The sequence below is a fragment of the Panthera pardus genome, unplaced genomic scaffold, assembly GCF_024362965.1.
Source record: "Panthera pardus isolate Hobbes unplaced genomic scaffold, ASM2436296v1 HiC_scaffold_3, whole genome shotgun sequence".
Lineage (NCBI taxonomy): Eukaryota > Metazoa > Chordata > Mammalia > Carnivora > Felidae > Panthera > Panthera pardus.
Window position 1 is genome coordinate 56,853,920 of NW_026526876.1, and position 16,474 is coordinate 56,870,393.

Consider the following 16,474-nt stretch of genomic DNA (forward strand, 5'->3'; position numbering starts at 1 on the left):
AAACTACTTTCTGTTAGAACTACTTTCTCCATGTCATTCATTTTTTACCCATGAATGAATTATTTAATTTCAAATGCTGTTTCTTTATTGGAATATATAAAAGAAGTCAGGGTCATACATAGGCTACCTGGATCTTTAACCTCATTTAGGCTAAATGTCTCCATCTTTTCACCTCAGCTAAAACTGACTGAAATAACCAATTTACTACCTTGCTAAGGTTTCAGAATTAAAGTGATTTTTAAATAAGAAAACAAAGAGGTGGGGCACTTGGGTGGCTAAGTCAGTGAAGTGTACAACTTTGGCTCAGGTCATGGGTTTGTGGGTTTGAGTCCCATGTCTGGCTCTGTGCTGACCACTCAGAGCCTGGAGGCTGCTTCAGATTCTGTGTCTCCCTCTCTCTCTGCTCCTCCCCAGCTCGCACTCTGTCTCTGTCTCTCTCCAAAAAAATAAATAAACATTAAAAAAAAAAAATTTAAAAAAAAAAGGAATCGTGGCATAAATGACATTACTTTTAAAATATGAGACTGAATTAAATGTACAAACGTATCACTATTTTTATTTGCATTTAAGCCAAATATTCTGTGAGCTAGAAAGTCAGACAATGTATGATCTATATTTTATATATTAACATAAATATCAAAACAAAGTATAGCAATATTCTGTTACTCAAATCCACAAATCCACATATTTTTTATCTAGAATACACTATTTATAAAACTAACAGCTCCTGCAACAAAGCCAACATTATTAGGAGAGTTGTTTGAGGAGTTATTTTTTAATGGTTAGAGTGCAGACAATTTTCCTCATTAAGAACCTGTACAGGGATTTACCACCAACCAAGAATGTGGTAATGATAATAAAATACATATCAATTTAAACATTCAAGACAAAAGGACTTATTTTTACTTAAGCCAATAATGAATTTTGAAAATATATTAAAAAATACCCTCCCAACCACTGTTAACATACTCGTTTATGCTTTCACACAGCATATTTCAGGAGTTTTCATTTTCTGTGCCTCCACAGGTCTTTCTACTGGGGCAGTTATCAATCATCTTCTTTCTCAATATATGTCTTTGCATTAACCCGTGCCATCTGCCTGGCCAGGTACCTATCTCTAGCCGACATTACAGTTTCTTCATTATTTCGCTTTGCAAACTTGTTCCCCACCTCATGTGGCCCCTCTTGTTCTTTGCCCATCTCTTGGTATTCCTCTGTGAGTCTATGTTTTGCTCCTACTGATGTTTCAGAACTAGAGGGTTTCTCTGGGTTTCTTTCTTTGTCCATGTTTCTCATTTTATTGGATTTTTCCTGGTCAAGAAACCTATCCTTTCCCCTAGAATTTGGGCTGCTTTCTTTTTTCTCTCGGTTTCTTTCTGAAGACTGAATACTTATTTCTCGTTGTTCTCTATGTCTGTACTTATCACTGTTTTCATATCTTTCTTTCCTTGCTTTCACATGCTCTTCTTTGCTTTTCTCTTCCTTCTCTCCTCCTTTCTCACTGTATCGATCATGATTATTTCGTTGTCTCTCTCTTTCTTGTTCTCTTGGGGAATATTTCTCCCTGTCTTTCTCCCTTTTCCAATCTCTGTCATTTCTTTCTCTTTGGTCTCTTCCCCTCAGTTTATCTTCTTGTTCATGCCTCTTCCAGTGGGAATCTCTATGGCTGGCTTCTCGGTGCCTATGGGAATCCTTCTTTTCTTTTCGGTAATCACGGTCATTGTAATAGTTCTCATGATCCCTGGATTGTCTCTCTTGGTGCTGATCTTCCCTTTTCTCATGAACTCTTGACTTGGACCTTTTTGTGTGGCATTTGGTACCATGCTCTCTTTCTTCACTAGAAGACCGTGAGTGGATTTGATTCCTCTGATGTTTAGAGTCACTCTTGGAGGTCTCTGTGACCCTCTCCCTTCTTGCGTTTGCTTTTTTATTTTCTTCCATTTCATCATCCTCACTGCTATTAGCATCAAAGTCGCTATCTGCATCTGGGTTTTCCTCTACTTGCACAACAGTTTGGAGAATGCATTTCTCATGTGGTATTCTGTTCTCTGAACTTACTTCATCAGAATAACCCCTTGATTTCTCTTCCTTTATTCCAGACCTTAAAAAAAGTAACATTTAAAAAATGCCACATTATCAATTGTAGTAAGCACATGAAATGTTCATATAATTTTTCTCAATACTTAAATTTAACTACTAAATGTGAAAAAGTGCTATTTACCTTATGAATATTGTAAACTAGTATTTTCTAACCATTCAGGATATTTTCAGAAAAAGGTAGAAGTGAAATAGAGAAAATTAGATTGCTGTATTGGACCGTTAGAACCTTCAGACAGGAGTCTGTACAAGGTTTTTGTTTTTGTTAAGCATGCCAATAATTGGCAAAAGTAAGATATATTCTGTATCTAAGTACTATTTTCATAATATGAAGTTCAAGTTACAGCTCTTTGTTGGATTTTTCTCTTTTTAAAAAATTTAATAATAGTCCTGGGAATAGATGAAGATAATTTTTTTTATAGCAAAATGCTGGCAAAATCTAATTCTTAAGTATCACTAAATAATTTGTCTTATGATTAAAAAGGCATGAGCACCCCTCCCTTGGCACCTATCACAACAAAATGGGAATATATGAATCTGCTCGATTACAATCAATAACACTAAAAATTGTTCAGATCACCTACATTTTCCCAGCTGATAAATGTGGTTAATTTGTCTACATTACTCACACATTCATTCTTACTAATCACTTAATAATTATACTAATAAAACAACAGTGGTTCTTTGGGAACTGGCACAGAACTATCTTCTAAAGGATTAACAGTTAGGAATTCTATTATTAGACTCTGAGAAAAGTACAATATTAAATGACATTATGGAGTTTCATGGCTGGCCTCACAACTGTTCCAGATGAAACTCTAACAGAAATTCTAATTCTCCATTCAAAATCTCTCTTCAAATATACTTTCTTAGACTCATAATTTTCATCAATTTTGTAATCAAACCTAGCAGTTGGCAGCAAAGGAGGTAGGGGTGGAAGTATAAATCTAATTCCTTCTCTTCCCTTTACTTCCATTCTCCTGCCTCTCTCCTTTTCCCAGCAACACAGACACAGATCCTCTAATCTGAATGTCTCTGTTCCAAAAACCATTTACTCAGATACAAGCTTAGGACAAATTCTCCCTTTTACCTTCAGCTATATACTTATGAGAGTCGTTTAACCATTCCTACAATACTTTATAATTTTATTTTAAAAACCCTCCAATACTTTCTTTTTATACCGGTGCTAATGGAAATATGTACAGAAATAGTAATGTCCATATTTGTGCCATCTGTGGTAGCCACTAGCCATATGTGGCAACTGTATTTGAAATGTGACTATTATAACCAAAATTTTATTTTTTATTTATAATACATATATTTTTAATGTTTTATTTCTTTTTTTAAGAGTGAGAGTGCAAGCGGGGAAGGGCCAAAGAGGACAGAGGATCTGAAGCAGGCTCCACGCTGAAAGCTGATAGCAGTGAGACACATGTAAGGCTCAAACTCATGAACGCGAGCCAAGGTCAGACACTAACTGACTGAGCCACCAAAGCGCCCCTAGATTTTATTTAAATAGCCATATGTGACTACTAGCTACATATTAGAGAGTGCATTTCTAGCCCTAAATATGTGAATCTTACATTTTCTGGAGGCCATGTCCTATTTATGAAAATAAATTACTTCTTATGAACATACATGTAGGAATCCTGAAGAATAGAAATAATCTTGAACTAAATCTGTAAGTTTTTAATTAAGAAAGTGTAAATCCTTTGCAATTCAATCAGGTCAGGTTTGGCTGACAACACAACATGCAATGCTGTAATCTTCCATCTTTCAGAGGGTTAAAATAATCCTACAACCACAGATCATGAACAGAATTTTTCTTCTAAATATTCCATATGCCATGTCTCACCTGGCTTCACGAAAGCTGCATGTAGGTACTTCCTCTTCACCAACTGCTTGATTTAATAGGTGTCTATAAAATCCACTGAGATCTTTCTGCTTGGTTACATCCAAACGGGCTGAGAGGGAAAGCAAACATGAGAGGAATATATTCAACAAGGCACAACACAGTTCTGTTTTACAGGTGTAGAGTATGTAACATACAGTATATAAACTGTAGATCCAGAGTTGGCAAACTATAGCCTGTAGACCAAATGTGGCCTACTGTTTTCGTAAATATATTTTTATTGGAATGTAGCCTTGTTCATTTGTTTATTGTTTAAGGCTGCTTTTGCATTAAAAGGCAGAACTGAGGAGCTCCAACAGAGATCATATGGTAGACAAAACCTAAAATATTTACTTATCTGGTCCTTCACAGAAAATCTGCCAACTGATACTCTAGATGAACACTTAATACATCCTTAGAACATTAGACTTGATTTTCTTCTATTTAAAGTTGATGAGCATTTGTCAATTAAGCTATTTATATGTATACATTTTACTTAGACCTTGAGAAATGACCATGAGTAGAAAGTACTGAAGTAAAGCACTAAGACATTCTTTGGCTCCTGCACATCTTTTTCTTTTTTGAATTAATGTTATGCTTTTTCTAAATGCCCACACAGTTAATGTTCCTTGAGTGGTATTACTCTAGTTTTCTAAAGCCAGAAAATATAACTAGGATTTAAATCTCAGTTTATATTGCTTCTGACCAAGATTATGGTGTTATGATTTGTAATAAAAGTTCTTACATTTAGAATTTTTCTATGGCAATGACTCGTAATGGTCATAGTTTTAAACAACAAAATGAGATATATGAAAAGTCCAGTAGAATTAAGTTACTGAGAGTAAAACTGTGTTTTTACTCATAATCTCTTCAACGTTTTATAATACTACAAAACATCATATCTTATACCTTAAATCTATATACGTAAATTAGGACCACCACATTATAACCTAGAAGTTCACGGACAGAGCAAATGGCTAAACCAATTTGCTGCTTCGGTTTCCTTCTACCCTTTTCCCTCTTCTATTTCACCTTCAAGTGCAGCAGCCCTTTTTTCTCTTTCTTCCTCTTCAGCTCTCTCTTGCAGTTTTTTCTTATAAGCAGATGTCACAAATGCCTCCTTATCATCAAACTCTCCCTTCTCCATCTCTCGTTCTCTCTGTATTTTCTTTTCCATTCTCTTTTCCTGTTCCTTTTTTCTGATCTCAACTGCTTTTAGTAAGTTGTGAATATACTTGGGCTAGGAGGAAAAATAAGATTATTTAGGGAAGAATCAAAAATAAAAATTAAGAATATTGTTTTTATCATGAATTTATTAAGATAAAAATGGCTAGTCCAAATAGGCGGGACTGTCATCCTCTCAAAATTCAATATAAATTTACTAGCAAGAGTGAAACTAAAATTCTTTACAATAAAAATTTAAGTGTAAAACAAATTATTCAAACTGCTATTTTACTTTTTTTTTTATTTCAAATTAATTTTTCCACTGTGTTTTCACCCTTTTCACAGGTATTGTCTCAATACTTCAAGTAAGTGATTCAGAAGGTTCCTACTACTTTTTCCATTAGGTGAAATATGCTTATTTAAAAGAATAGCTTTAATTTTATACTACCACCCTACCTGCACATACTATAAGATGCAAAGATGTCTGTTTGTGCTTATGAAAGACAAAAAGTGATACAAAATGTGAATGTATTTCAAGCTCCCACTCTCAAGTATTTTTTTCAAACTAAAAATATGATCACATGTGCAGATGATTCTGTTACCAGCTAGAATGCAATAAAAAAATGAGTGAATTATAAAACACAAAAATATGAACAGGAACAGGAGTTACTAGTACAGAGACTTTCTAAGAAAAAAATTTCCAAAATGTGTGAAGGTTTTAAAGCAAAAAACACAACTTGTTGTTTTTATTGTTAGAGAATTTATTCACTCCTGTTAGGATACTTTTAGTAGGGTTTCCTGGGTTCTAAATCAAACCTATATTATCTGCAACTAGGGGCTCTTCTTCACATTTCAAATACCTAAAAGCTTTTTCTCAGATCATCCTCATGCTAAAATAAGATTAATATATATAATACAAGTCAAGGTCAAAGAAATTTATACTTTTCAGCTACAAACCTTTCGGTCTTTTCCCAAAAGCAATTTGGGATTATTTTCCTCCCTTTTTTTCTGCATTTCATCATAAATACTGTCATATTCATATACAGTGGAATCTTCTGCAAGGGCCTTCTGGATTTCTAGTTTGGTCTAAAACAAACAAACACATTTAAAAAATGAGCCAGTTAATACATACCAAAGAAAGTCTTAAGTAATTTTTCTCAGAGAGGATCATGAATCATATATAGATCATAAAAATTCTATCAATCACATTTTAGACTGAAAATATAAACATCAGTCTGAAGCCAGGCTGCTTGGGTTTGAATCCCAGCCTCTATACTTAGCTACTCTGGGAAAGGATGTGTAATCTTTTTGTGCCTCAGTTTTCATCAAAAAAATTGAGGATAATAATTGTATCTACCTTCCAAGTTGTTGTATTATCTATTTTATATAATTCATTCATATAGGACTTTTAAAAACAAACAACAAACAAACCTCAAACCAAGAGGTTTTGGCTTGACAACAGATACCTATCAAATATTGCATTTAATGATAACATTTAATAGCTTTTTCAATGAAATAGGGAGTAAAATAATGTTGCTATCATCAGTTCTGTGCACCTGAGGTTCAGATAAAAGAGCAGAAAGAAAAAGAAAAAAATGTTGTCGAGCTATTAAAAATATGCCATTTCTGGTGGCTCAGGTCACGATCTCACAGTTTGAGTTTAAGCCCCATGTCAGGCTCTGTAATGACAGTGCAGAGCCTAGTTGGGATTCTCTCTCTCTCTCAGTCCTTCCCCTGCTTGAGCACGTGCTCTCTCTCAAAATAAATAAACATTTAAAAATAAATAAATAAATAAAATATCCCATTTCTAAGAGCATTTTACCTTAGATTTAGTAAATATAATTAAGTTAGTATTCTTTACAATAAAAGTTTTGTATTAAAGCAGAACACAAGAGCTCTTTCTCACAAAGAGACATTAAAAAAATTAAAAAAAAAAAAGAAAAAAGTGGTTCTGGACAGCTAGGGTTAAAAATGAAAGTAGATTTAACATTTATGCTTTAAGTAAGAAAAGATAACACAAAAATGTCAAAAGAACACAAGGGGCACCGGACTCAGTTGGTTAAGCATCTGTCTTTTGATGTTGGCTCAGGTCATGATCTCACGGTTCATGGGATAGAGCCCTGCAATAGGCTCTGTGCCAACAGTGCTGAGCCTGCTTGGGATTCTCTTTCTCCCTCTCTCTCTGCCCCTACACTGCTTACACACTCTCTCTTTCAAAATAAATAAATGAACGTGAAAAAAAAATTTTTTTAATATTTTAATTTATTTTTGAAGGAGAGAGAGAGAGACAGACCATGAGCAGGGGAGGAGCAGAGAGAGAAGGAGACACAGAATCTGAAGCAGGCTCCAGGCTCTGAGCTGTCAGCACAGAGCCCGATGCGGGGCTCGAACCCATGAACCGTGAGATCATGACCTAAGCCAAAGTCGGATGCTTAACCGACTGAGCCACCCAGGTGCCCCCCTCAAAATTTTAAAGAACACCAGAACACTAGACGCCTACATTATGTTGGAGAAGTCATCACATTCTCTGGAACTAATTCTCTCATTGATATGGTGAAGAAGTTGAACTCTAAAATTCTAACTCAAAGCACCTCAGCATTTATGTTTAAAAAACAGTCTTTTATGTGTGCATTAAACCATCTTGAGGATGCTGAGTTACATTTCCACTATGAAACTAAGATATTACCTTAATATTACTAAATACATAATTCTGTGCCCATTCCCCAGGGTGGCAGTAAACATAGTGGCTAAAAGCATGGGCTCTGCAATTTCAATGCCTGGGTTTGAACTAACTATGAGACCTCATAAAAGTCACATATATCTTTTTGCCTTCATGTCCATCAACTACAAAATGGAGATTATAAGAGCATTTATCTCATAGGATTATTTTAAGAATTAAAGAGAATTCTCAAGAAGTGGTTGCCATAATGTCTGGCACATTAAAAAGTGCTTAACAAATTTATCGTTATGCAGAATTCCAGTTGGACAAGGAACAAACAGATGACAAACGTTAAAGGAAATGTGAAGGAGAAGAGACTTCTACTACTCCTACTACTAGAGACTTCTCTTCTACTAGGCTTGCCTCATCCCTGAACACAGCTAGATAAATATCAAATCATTTTGAACACCCAAGAGATGAATCTGAGGACTAAGAAAAAATGCACTAGACATGAAAAAATTGCCACAATGTTGAAGTTAGGAGCTGCGGAGAGTTGATTTGGGGGACAGAAGAGCTGTGGGTGCTGTGATGGGGAGGGAGTCCTGAATGCAGAGAGAGATCAAAACATATCTACGATCCAGCTTCTTTTTTTCTTTTTTTTGTCCTTGACAATATGACAACACAGAGGAATTCACCCCAAAAGAAGGAACAGGAAGAAATAACAGCCAGGGATTCAATCAATACAGATACAAGTAAGATGTCTGAACTAGAATTTAAAACAATAATTATAAGGATACTAGCTGGGCTTGAAAAAGCATAGAAGACACTAGAGAATCCCTTACTGCAGAGACAAAAGAACTAAAAACTGGTGAGGCTGAAATTAAAAATGCTATAACCAAGATGCAAACCTGAATGGATGCCATGACAATGAGGATGGATGAAGCAGAGGAACGAATCAGTGACATAAAAGATAAAATTATGGAATATAATGAAGCTGAAGAGGGAAAGAAAGGTATTGGATCACAAATGTTGACTTAGGGAACTCAAGGACTCCTTAAAGCTTAATAAGATTCCTATCATAGGAGTCCCAGAAGATAAAGAAAGAGAAAAAGGGGCAGGTTTATTTGAGCAAATTAGAGCTGAAAATTTCCCTAACCTGGCAAAGGAAACAGACATAGAAATTCAAAAAGCAAAAAGAACTCCCATTAAATTCAACAAAAGCCAACCATCACTAAGGCATATCATAGTCAAATTCACAAAATACACAGACAAGTGAAGAATCCTAAAAGCAACAAGGGCAAAAAAGTTCTTAACCTATGAGGGAAGACAGATAAGTTTCATAGCAGATCTGTCCACAGAAGCTCGGTAGGCCAGAAGGCAGTGGCATGATATATTTAATGTGCTGAATGGGAAAAATATGTAGCCAAGAATACTTTATCCAAGGAGGGTGCCATTCAGAATAGAATGAGACATAAACAGGTTCCCAGACAAACAAAAACTCATGGAGTCCATGACCACAAAAACAGCCCTGCAAGAAAATATTAAAGGTTGGGACTCCTTGAGGGGGGAAAAAGCAATAAAGACTAGAAAAGAACACAGAACATCACATACTGGGTCATGAATCAGGCCTAAACAAGCACAAAAAGATTGAGATCATACCATGTATATTTTCAGACCACAACACTATGAAACTTGAAGTCAACCACAAGAAAAATCTGGAAAAACCACAAATACATGAAGGTTAAAGAACATTCTACTAATGAATGAATGCGGGCGGGGGGGAGGAGGAGCAGATGGTGGGGGGTCTGGATGGCTCAGTCTGTTGAGTGTCTGACTTCAGCTCAGGTCATGATCTCATAGCTCATGAGTTCGAGCCCCATATCAGGCTCTGTGCAGATAGCTCAGAGCCTGGAGCCTGCTTCGGATTCTGTGTCTCCCTCTCTCTCTGCCCCTCCCCCACTCATGCTCTGTCTCTCTCTCTCTCAAAAATAAACAAACATTTAAAAAATTAAAAAAAAAAAAGAATGAATGGGTTAACCAGGAAATTAAAGAAGAAATTAAAAAGTACATGCAAGCAAATGAAAATGAAAACATGATAGTCCAAAACCTTTGGAATACAACAAAGGCAATCCTAAGAGGGAAGTATATTGCAACACAGGCCTATCTCAAGAAGCAAGAAAAGTCTTAAATACATAACCTAACTTCGCACCTAAAGGAACTAGAAAAGGAACAGCAAATAAAGCCTAAAGCCAGCAGAAGAAGGGAAATAATAAAGATTAGAGCAGAAATAAATGAAACAAAAATAAAACAGGAGAACAGATCAACAAAGCTAAGAACTGGTTCTTTGGAGAATAAAATTGATAAACCTCTAGCCAGACTTAATAAAAAGAAAAGAGAAAGGAACCATATAGATAAAATCACAAATGAAAGAGGGAGAGATCACAACCAACTCCACAGAAATACCATAGATTTTAAGAATATACCATGAAAAATATGTCAACAAACTGGGCAATCTGGAGAACTGGAGAAGCTCCTAGAAACATATAAACTACCAGAATTGAAACAAGAAATAGAAAATTTGAATAGACCCATAACTAGCAAAGAAGTGGAATCAGTAATCAGAAATCTCCCAACTAAAGTCCAGGGCCAGATGGCTTTCCAGGGGAATTCTAGCAAACATTTAAAGAGTTAATACCTATTCTTCTCAAACTGTTCCAAAAATGTAACAATGAAAAGAAACTTCCAAACTCATTCTACAAGGCCAGCATTACCTTGACTCCAAAATCAGACAAAGACCCCACTACAAAGACGAATTACAGGCCAATATTTCTGATGAACATGGATGTAAAAGTTCTTAATAAGATACTAGCAAATCGAATCCATCAGTATTTGCAAATCAATGTGATACATTAATAAAAGGATAGGAACTATATGATCCTGTCAATAGATGCAGAAAAAGCACTCATTCTTGATAAAAACCCTCAAGAAAGTAGGCATAGATGGAACATATGCAAACATCATAAAAGCCATATACAAAAGACCCACAGTTACCCCATCTTCAATGGGGAAAAACTGAGAGCTTTTCCCCTATGATCAGAACAAGACAGGGATGTCCACTCTCACCATTACTATTTAAGAGTACTGGAAGTCTTAGCCTTGGCAACCAGACAACAAAAAGAAATAAAAGGCATCCAAACAGGCAAGGAAGAAGTCAAAGTTTCACTATTCGCAGATGACATGATACTCTATGTAGAAAACCTGAAAGACTCCAACAAAAAAATTGCTAGAACTAATATGTGAATTCAGCAACGTTGCAGGATATAAAATCAATGAACAGAATTCAGTTGCATTTCTATATACCAATAATGAAGCAGCATAAAGAGATATCAAGGAATTGGTCCCTTCTATAATTGCACCAAAACCAATAAGGAATATTTTGGAATACACCTAACCAGAGAAGTAAAAGATCTCTACTCTGGAACCATAGAACACTTGTAAAAGAAATTGAAGATGACACAAAGAAATGGAAAAACATTCCATGCTCATGGACTGAAAAAACAAACACTGTTAAAATGTCTATACTACCCAATGCAATCTACACATTTAATACAATCCCTATCAAAATACTACCAGCGTTTTTCACAGAGCTAGAACAAACAAAACTAAAATTTGTATGGAACCACAAAAGACCCTGAATAGCCAAAGCAATCCTGAAAAAGAAAAGCAAAGCTGGAGGTATCGTAATTCTGGACTTCAAGCTACATTACAAAGCTATAGTCATCAAGGCAGTACACACAACACAAACACAAAAACAAACACATAGATCAATGAAAATAAGACCCAGAAATGGATCCACAACTATATGGTCAACTAATTTTTTCATAAAGCAGGGAAGACTATCCAATGGAAAAAGGTCTCCTCAATAAATGGTGTTGTGAAAACTGGATGGTGACTGGCAGAAGAATGAAACTGGACCACTTCTTACACCATACACAAAAATAAATTCAAATGGATGAAAGACCTAAATGTGAGACAGGAAACCATCAAAATCCTACAGGAGAACACAGGCAGCAACCTCTTTCACCTCAGCCAGAGCAACTTCTTACTAGAAGTTGCCAAAGGCAAGGGAAACAAAATCAAAAATGAACTACTGAGACTTCATCAAAATAAAAAGCTTCTGCACAGTGAAGGAAAACAATCAACAAAACTTAAAAGGCAACCTGAAGAATGGAAGACATATCTAATAAAAGGTTAGTATTCAAAGTCTATAAAGAACTTATCAAACTCAACACTTAAAAAACAAATAATCCATTTAAGAAATGGGCAGAAGACACGACATAGACATTTTTCCAAAGATATCCAAATGGCTGACACATGAAAAGATGCTCAACATCACTCATCATCAGAGAAATACAAATCAAAAACCACAATGAGATACCACCTCACACCTATGAGAATGGCTAAAATTAACAACACAGGAAACAATAAGAGTTGGTGAGGATGCAGAGTAAGGGTTCATCTTGCACTGCTGGTAGGAATGCAAACTGGTGCAGCCACTCTGGAACACAGTATGGAGGTTCCTTAAAAAGTTAAAAATAGAACTACTCTGTGACCCAGCAATTGTACTACTAGGTATTTACCCAAAGGATACAAAACTACAGATTTGAAGGGGTACGTGCACCCCAATGTCCATAGCATTATCAACAGCCAAATTATGGAAAGAGCCCAAATGTCTATCGACTGATGAATGGATAAACATGTGGTATATACATATACAATGGAGTATTACTCAGCCATCAAAAGGAATGAAATCTTGCCATTTGCAATGATGTGGATGGAACTAAAGTGTATTATCCTAAGCGAAATAAGTCACTTAGAGTACCATGATTTCACTCATATGTGGAATTTAAGAAAAAACAAAAACAAAAAACAGATGAACACATGGAAGGGGGAAAAACAAAAGAAAGGGAAACATATCATAACAGACTCTATGATACAGAACTGAGGGTTGATGGAGGATGATAGGTGGGGGAATGGGCTTGGGTGATGGGTATTAAGGAAAGAGCTAATCATTTTGAGCACTGGGTGTTATATGTAAGTGATGAGTCACTGAAGTCTACTCCTGAAAATAACTTTACACTATATTAACTGGAATTTAAATAAAAATTTAAGATAAATATATAAATTTTGTTGCAACAAGATATAGCTAAAGAACTGTCACAGAGGGGCACTTGGGTATCTTAGTTGGTTGAGCATCCAACTTTGGTTCAGTCATGATCTCACAGGTTGTGAGTTCAAGCCCCACGTCAGGCTCTGTGCTAACAGCTCAGAGCCTGTAGCCTGCTTCAGATTCTGTGTCCCCCCACCCACCCCCGTTCCTCTCCCACTCGCACTCTCTCTCTCAAAAATAAACACTAAAAAAACAAACAAAAAACCGTTACAGTTTCTCACCTATATAACCATATATAAATAGCTATTAATTCACTAAAAGATTTACTTACTAGTACTGAACTACTAAAAATTTTACAGGGATAATAAACAATGGTATAAAATGGTTGCTAATATTATACATACAAGAGCTGATATTTGATGTATGCAGGTTGAAACTGCTAAAATAACCAACAAATATTGACTAGAGGGTGTTATGTTTTCTCCTGTATTGATATGGAACAAATACATTAAAACAAAATTTTTTTAACATTTATTCATTTTTGAGAGACAGAGTACGGGGGCGGAGGGGCAGAGAGAGAGAGAGAGAGAGAGAGAGACAGAATCTGAAGCAGGCTCCAGGCTATGAGCTGTCAGCACAGAGCCTGTCACAGGGCTTGAACTCACAGACTGAGAGACCACGACCTGAGCTGAAGTAGGACGTTTAAATAACCGAGCCACCCAGGCACCCCTGGAACAAATACATTTAGATGAGTACTTGTCATTCAAGGAGATTTACTCAATTTTGATTCAAATGTTACTACTGACATTGCAAAATATGAGAAATTGTCAAGTGGATGGAGCAAACTGAACCCTATTCCTTACAATTTAACAGTTCCACATGTACGTTATAATGAATACTCCATGACTAAACTATAACAATGGATTAAAAAAAAATATATATATATAAATCAATAATATAACCCCCAATGTACTACACATGTAGAATAAAAATAATTTCTTTTTGAGAGAGAGCACAGGAATGGGGGAAAGAGGCAGAGGAAGAGAGAGAAAGGGAGAATATCTTAAGCAGCAGGCTCCATGCTCAGTGCAGAGCCGAATGAAGGGCTTGATCCCACAACCCTGGGATCATGACATGAGCTGAAATCAGTCAGACACTTAACTGACTGAACCACCTTGGCGCACCTGAAGTTTCAGATTTCTTAATCAGGACCACAGGCAAGTTTGCGAGAATTTTAAAAATATAATGTATGTATTAAAAAAAGTCCTTGTAAATACTATAGAATGCCATATAAATATAAGGCTCTAGGCAAGTCTATCGAAAATTACTAGATATTCCCCATTCTTAGAGAATTTCAGATTATAAACTCATGAAATTACTTCAGGGTGAAAAGACTTTTTTTAAGCAAGTAAGTTCATTAATAAGAATTATTAAACCACATAATCCACTATAAGACTACTGAGTCATCTGAAAGCAGAAATGGGTTTAATCTACAACACAGCAATGAAGAGCTAATTCTTCACTGTGCTTTGCCTTTAAAATTTATCACAAAAACCTGAAATCTATTATGAATCAAGAAACATCCTAAACATTTTCAGAAAACAAGGGTCAAGATAAAAATTTTTTTAAACATTTACTTATTTTTGAGAGAGAGAGAGAGAGAGAGAGAGAGAGAGAGAGAGACAGAGCACGACGAGCAGAGGAGGGGCAGAGAGAGGGAGACACAATCCGAAGCAGGCTCCAGGCTCTGAGCTGTCAGTGCAGAACCCTGACGTGGGGCTCAAACTCACGAATGTGAGACCATGACCTGAGCTGAAGTTGGATGCTTAACCGACTGAGCCACTCAGGTGCCCCTACATAAAATTATTTCTTTATATATATTCAGTCTCAAGACCTAGATAACCAGAACTTATACTTAAAAAAAAAACATGAGCTGAAATACTTCACCAAACACATTTAATTCACCCAGTCACCTTACCTGTTTCATTGCTTGCTTTTTAGCAGCTTCCCTCTGAAGGCTTTCACTCACGGAGGTCTATAAAACATAAAAAATACTGTCATTGTTTAAAACTAATTTAAAATTTCGTTTCTAGTATTCTGGTTGGCAGCCAGTTCCTTACCTATAGTTAAAAACAGAAAAAATTATGAAAAAATATTATGAACTAAATTAACATTTTCAAGGTCTTTTACCTAAACCTTAGGAAACAAATGAATTATAAATTATGAGAACAGGTTGTAACATGTAAGAGAAAATAGAGTGGTACAGGAAAAAATGAGGTAACATGGCTTTTTATTCCCAACTTCACCACTAAGGCATTCAATCTCTAACAGATTTCAATTTATTTTGCCTGTACATGTGAGTGTGTGTGTGAGTGTGCATGCATTGGGTAGGGGAACACTGGTCCCTTGCAACACGAAAGTGGTATGATTCCCAGCAACAAAAAGCACATTCTTTTAATATTCACCATTGAATAATAGTATCAAGTTCCTGGCATATGTTAAGGCTTAGGGGCTGCCAGAACTATCTGTGGCTATAATCATTCAATAAATATGTACTGAAAAGCCTACATATCAGACACTGTTCTAGCTTCTGCAGATAGCAAGGAAAACAAGAACAGTCTCTATCTCTGAGAGATAAATGGTTTGAAAGGGAAGAAAAAGTGACTAAAGAGATAATTAGAACATAGATGTGATAAGCTATAAAGTGACTTAAAAAAAAGCCTGTGGGAGCACAGAATCAAGAAAGCCTTCCTAAAAGAGATAGGACATTAAACCTGAACCAAAAAAGAATTTAAGAGAAGGCAAGAGGTATTTAGTAATCACATGGGCAAAAGCAAACATTTACAGCTAAAAAAGGAAATATAATTAAAATACTTAAAAAATGTTTTCTTAAAAGGATAAGTCTTTGTAAATATACTAACCAACTTTGAAATGTACACTTTAAAAGTGTGAGTTTTATGGTATGTGAATTTTATATTAAAATAAGGCTGGGTGGCTCAGTCAGTTAAGTGTCCAACTTCGGCTCAGGTCATGATCTCATGAGTTCGTGAGTTCGAGCCCCACATTGGGCTCTGTGCTGACAGCTTGGAGCCTGGAGCCTGTTTTGGATTCTGTGTCTCCTTCTCTCTATGCCCCTCCCCCACTCGTGCTCTGTCTCTCTCTCTCTCTCTCTAAAATAAATAAATGTAAAAAAAATAAAATAAAAAAAAAAATAAGGCTACTGATTGAGTTTATCTCTTAATGAAAAGTGTAACCCCCAGCCTCAGGACTATACTTCTCTAGCATATTGACATTTGCTGCTTTCAGCTGTGTAGTATCAGTTGGTGCCTCCTTTGTTTACCATGGCAACAAACAGAACAAAATAAATAAACCTAATTCTAGTTCCCTAGAGCCATGGAGATAAATAAAGTTAATACACAAATGCCATACAAGTAATAGAACACACACTTATTAAAAGAATTGTACAGGCAAAGAACTAAGGACATTTTAGGTG

At 35.8% G+C, this 16,474-nt stretch overlaps 1 protein-coding gene across 2 annotated transcripts in view; it reads right to left on the minus strand.

Moving 5' to 3' along the window:
* Window positions 1–529: 529 nt before the first annotated feature.
* Window positions 530–16,474, minus strand: part of NSRP1 (nuclear speckle splicing regulatory protein 1) — a 60,451-nt gene continuing 44,506 nt past the window's right edge. For both annotated transcript variants that reach the window (XM_019429702.2, XM_019429704.2), the window contains exons 3-7: window positions 14,960–15,016; window positions 6,110–6,238; window positions 5,021–5,228; window positions 3,953–4,061; window positions 530–2,101 (exon numbers count right to left, since the gene is read on the minus strand). In XM_019429702.2, coding sequence (XP_019285247.1) covers window positions 1,048–2,101; window positions 3,953–4,061; window positions 5,021–5,228; window positions 6,110–6,238; window positions 14,960–15,016 — 1,557 coding nt within the window. In that variant the 3' untranslated portion in view covers window positions 530–1,047. The remainder of the gene's footprint in view (window positions 2,102–3,952; window positions 4,062–5,020; window positions 5,229–6,109; window positions 6,239–14,959; window positions 15,017–16,474) is intronic.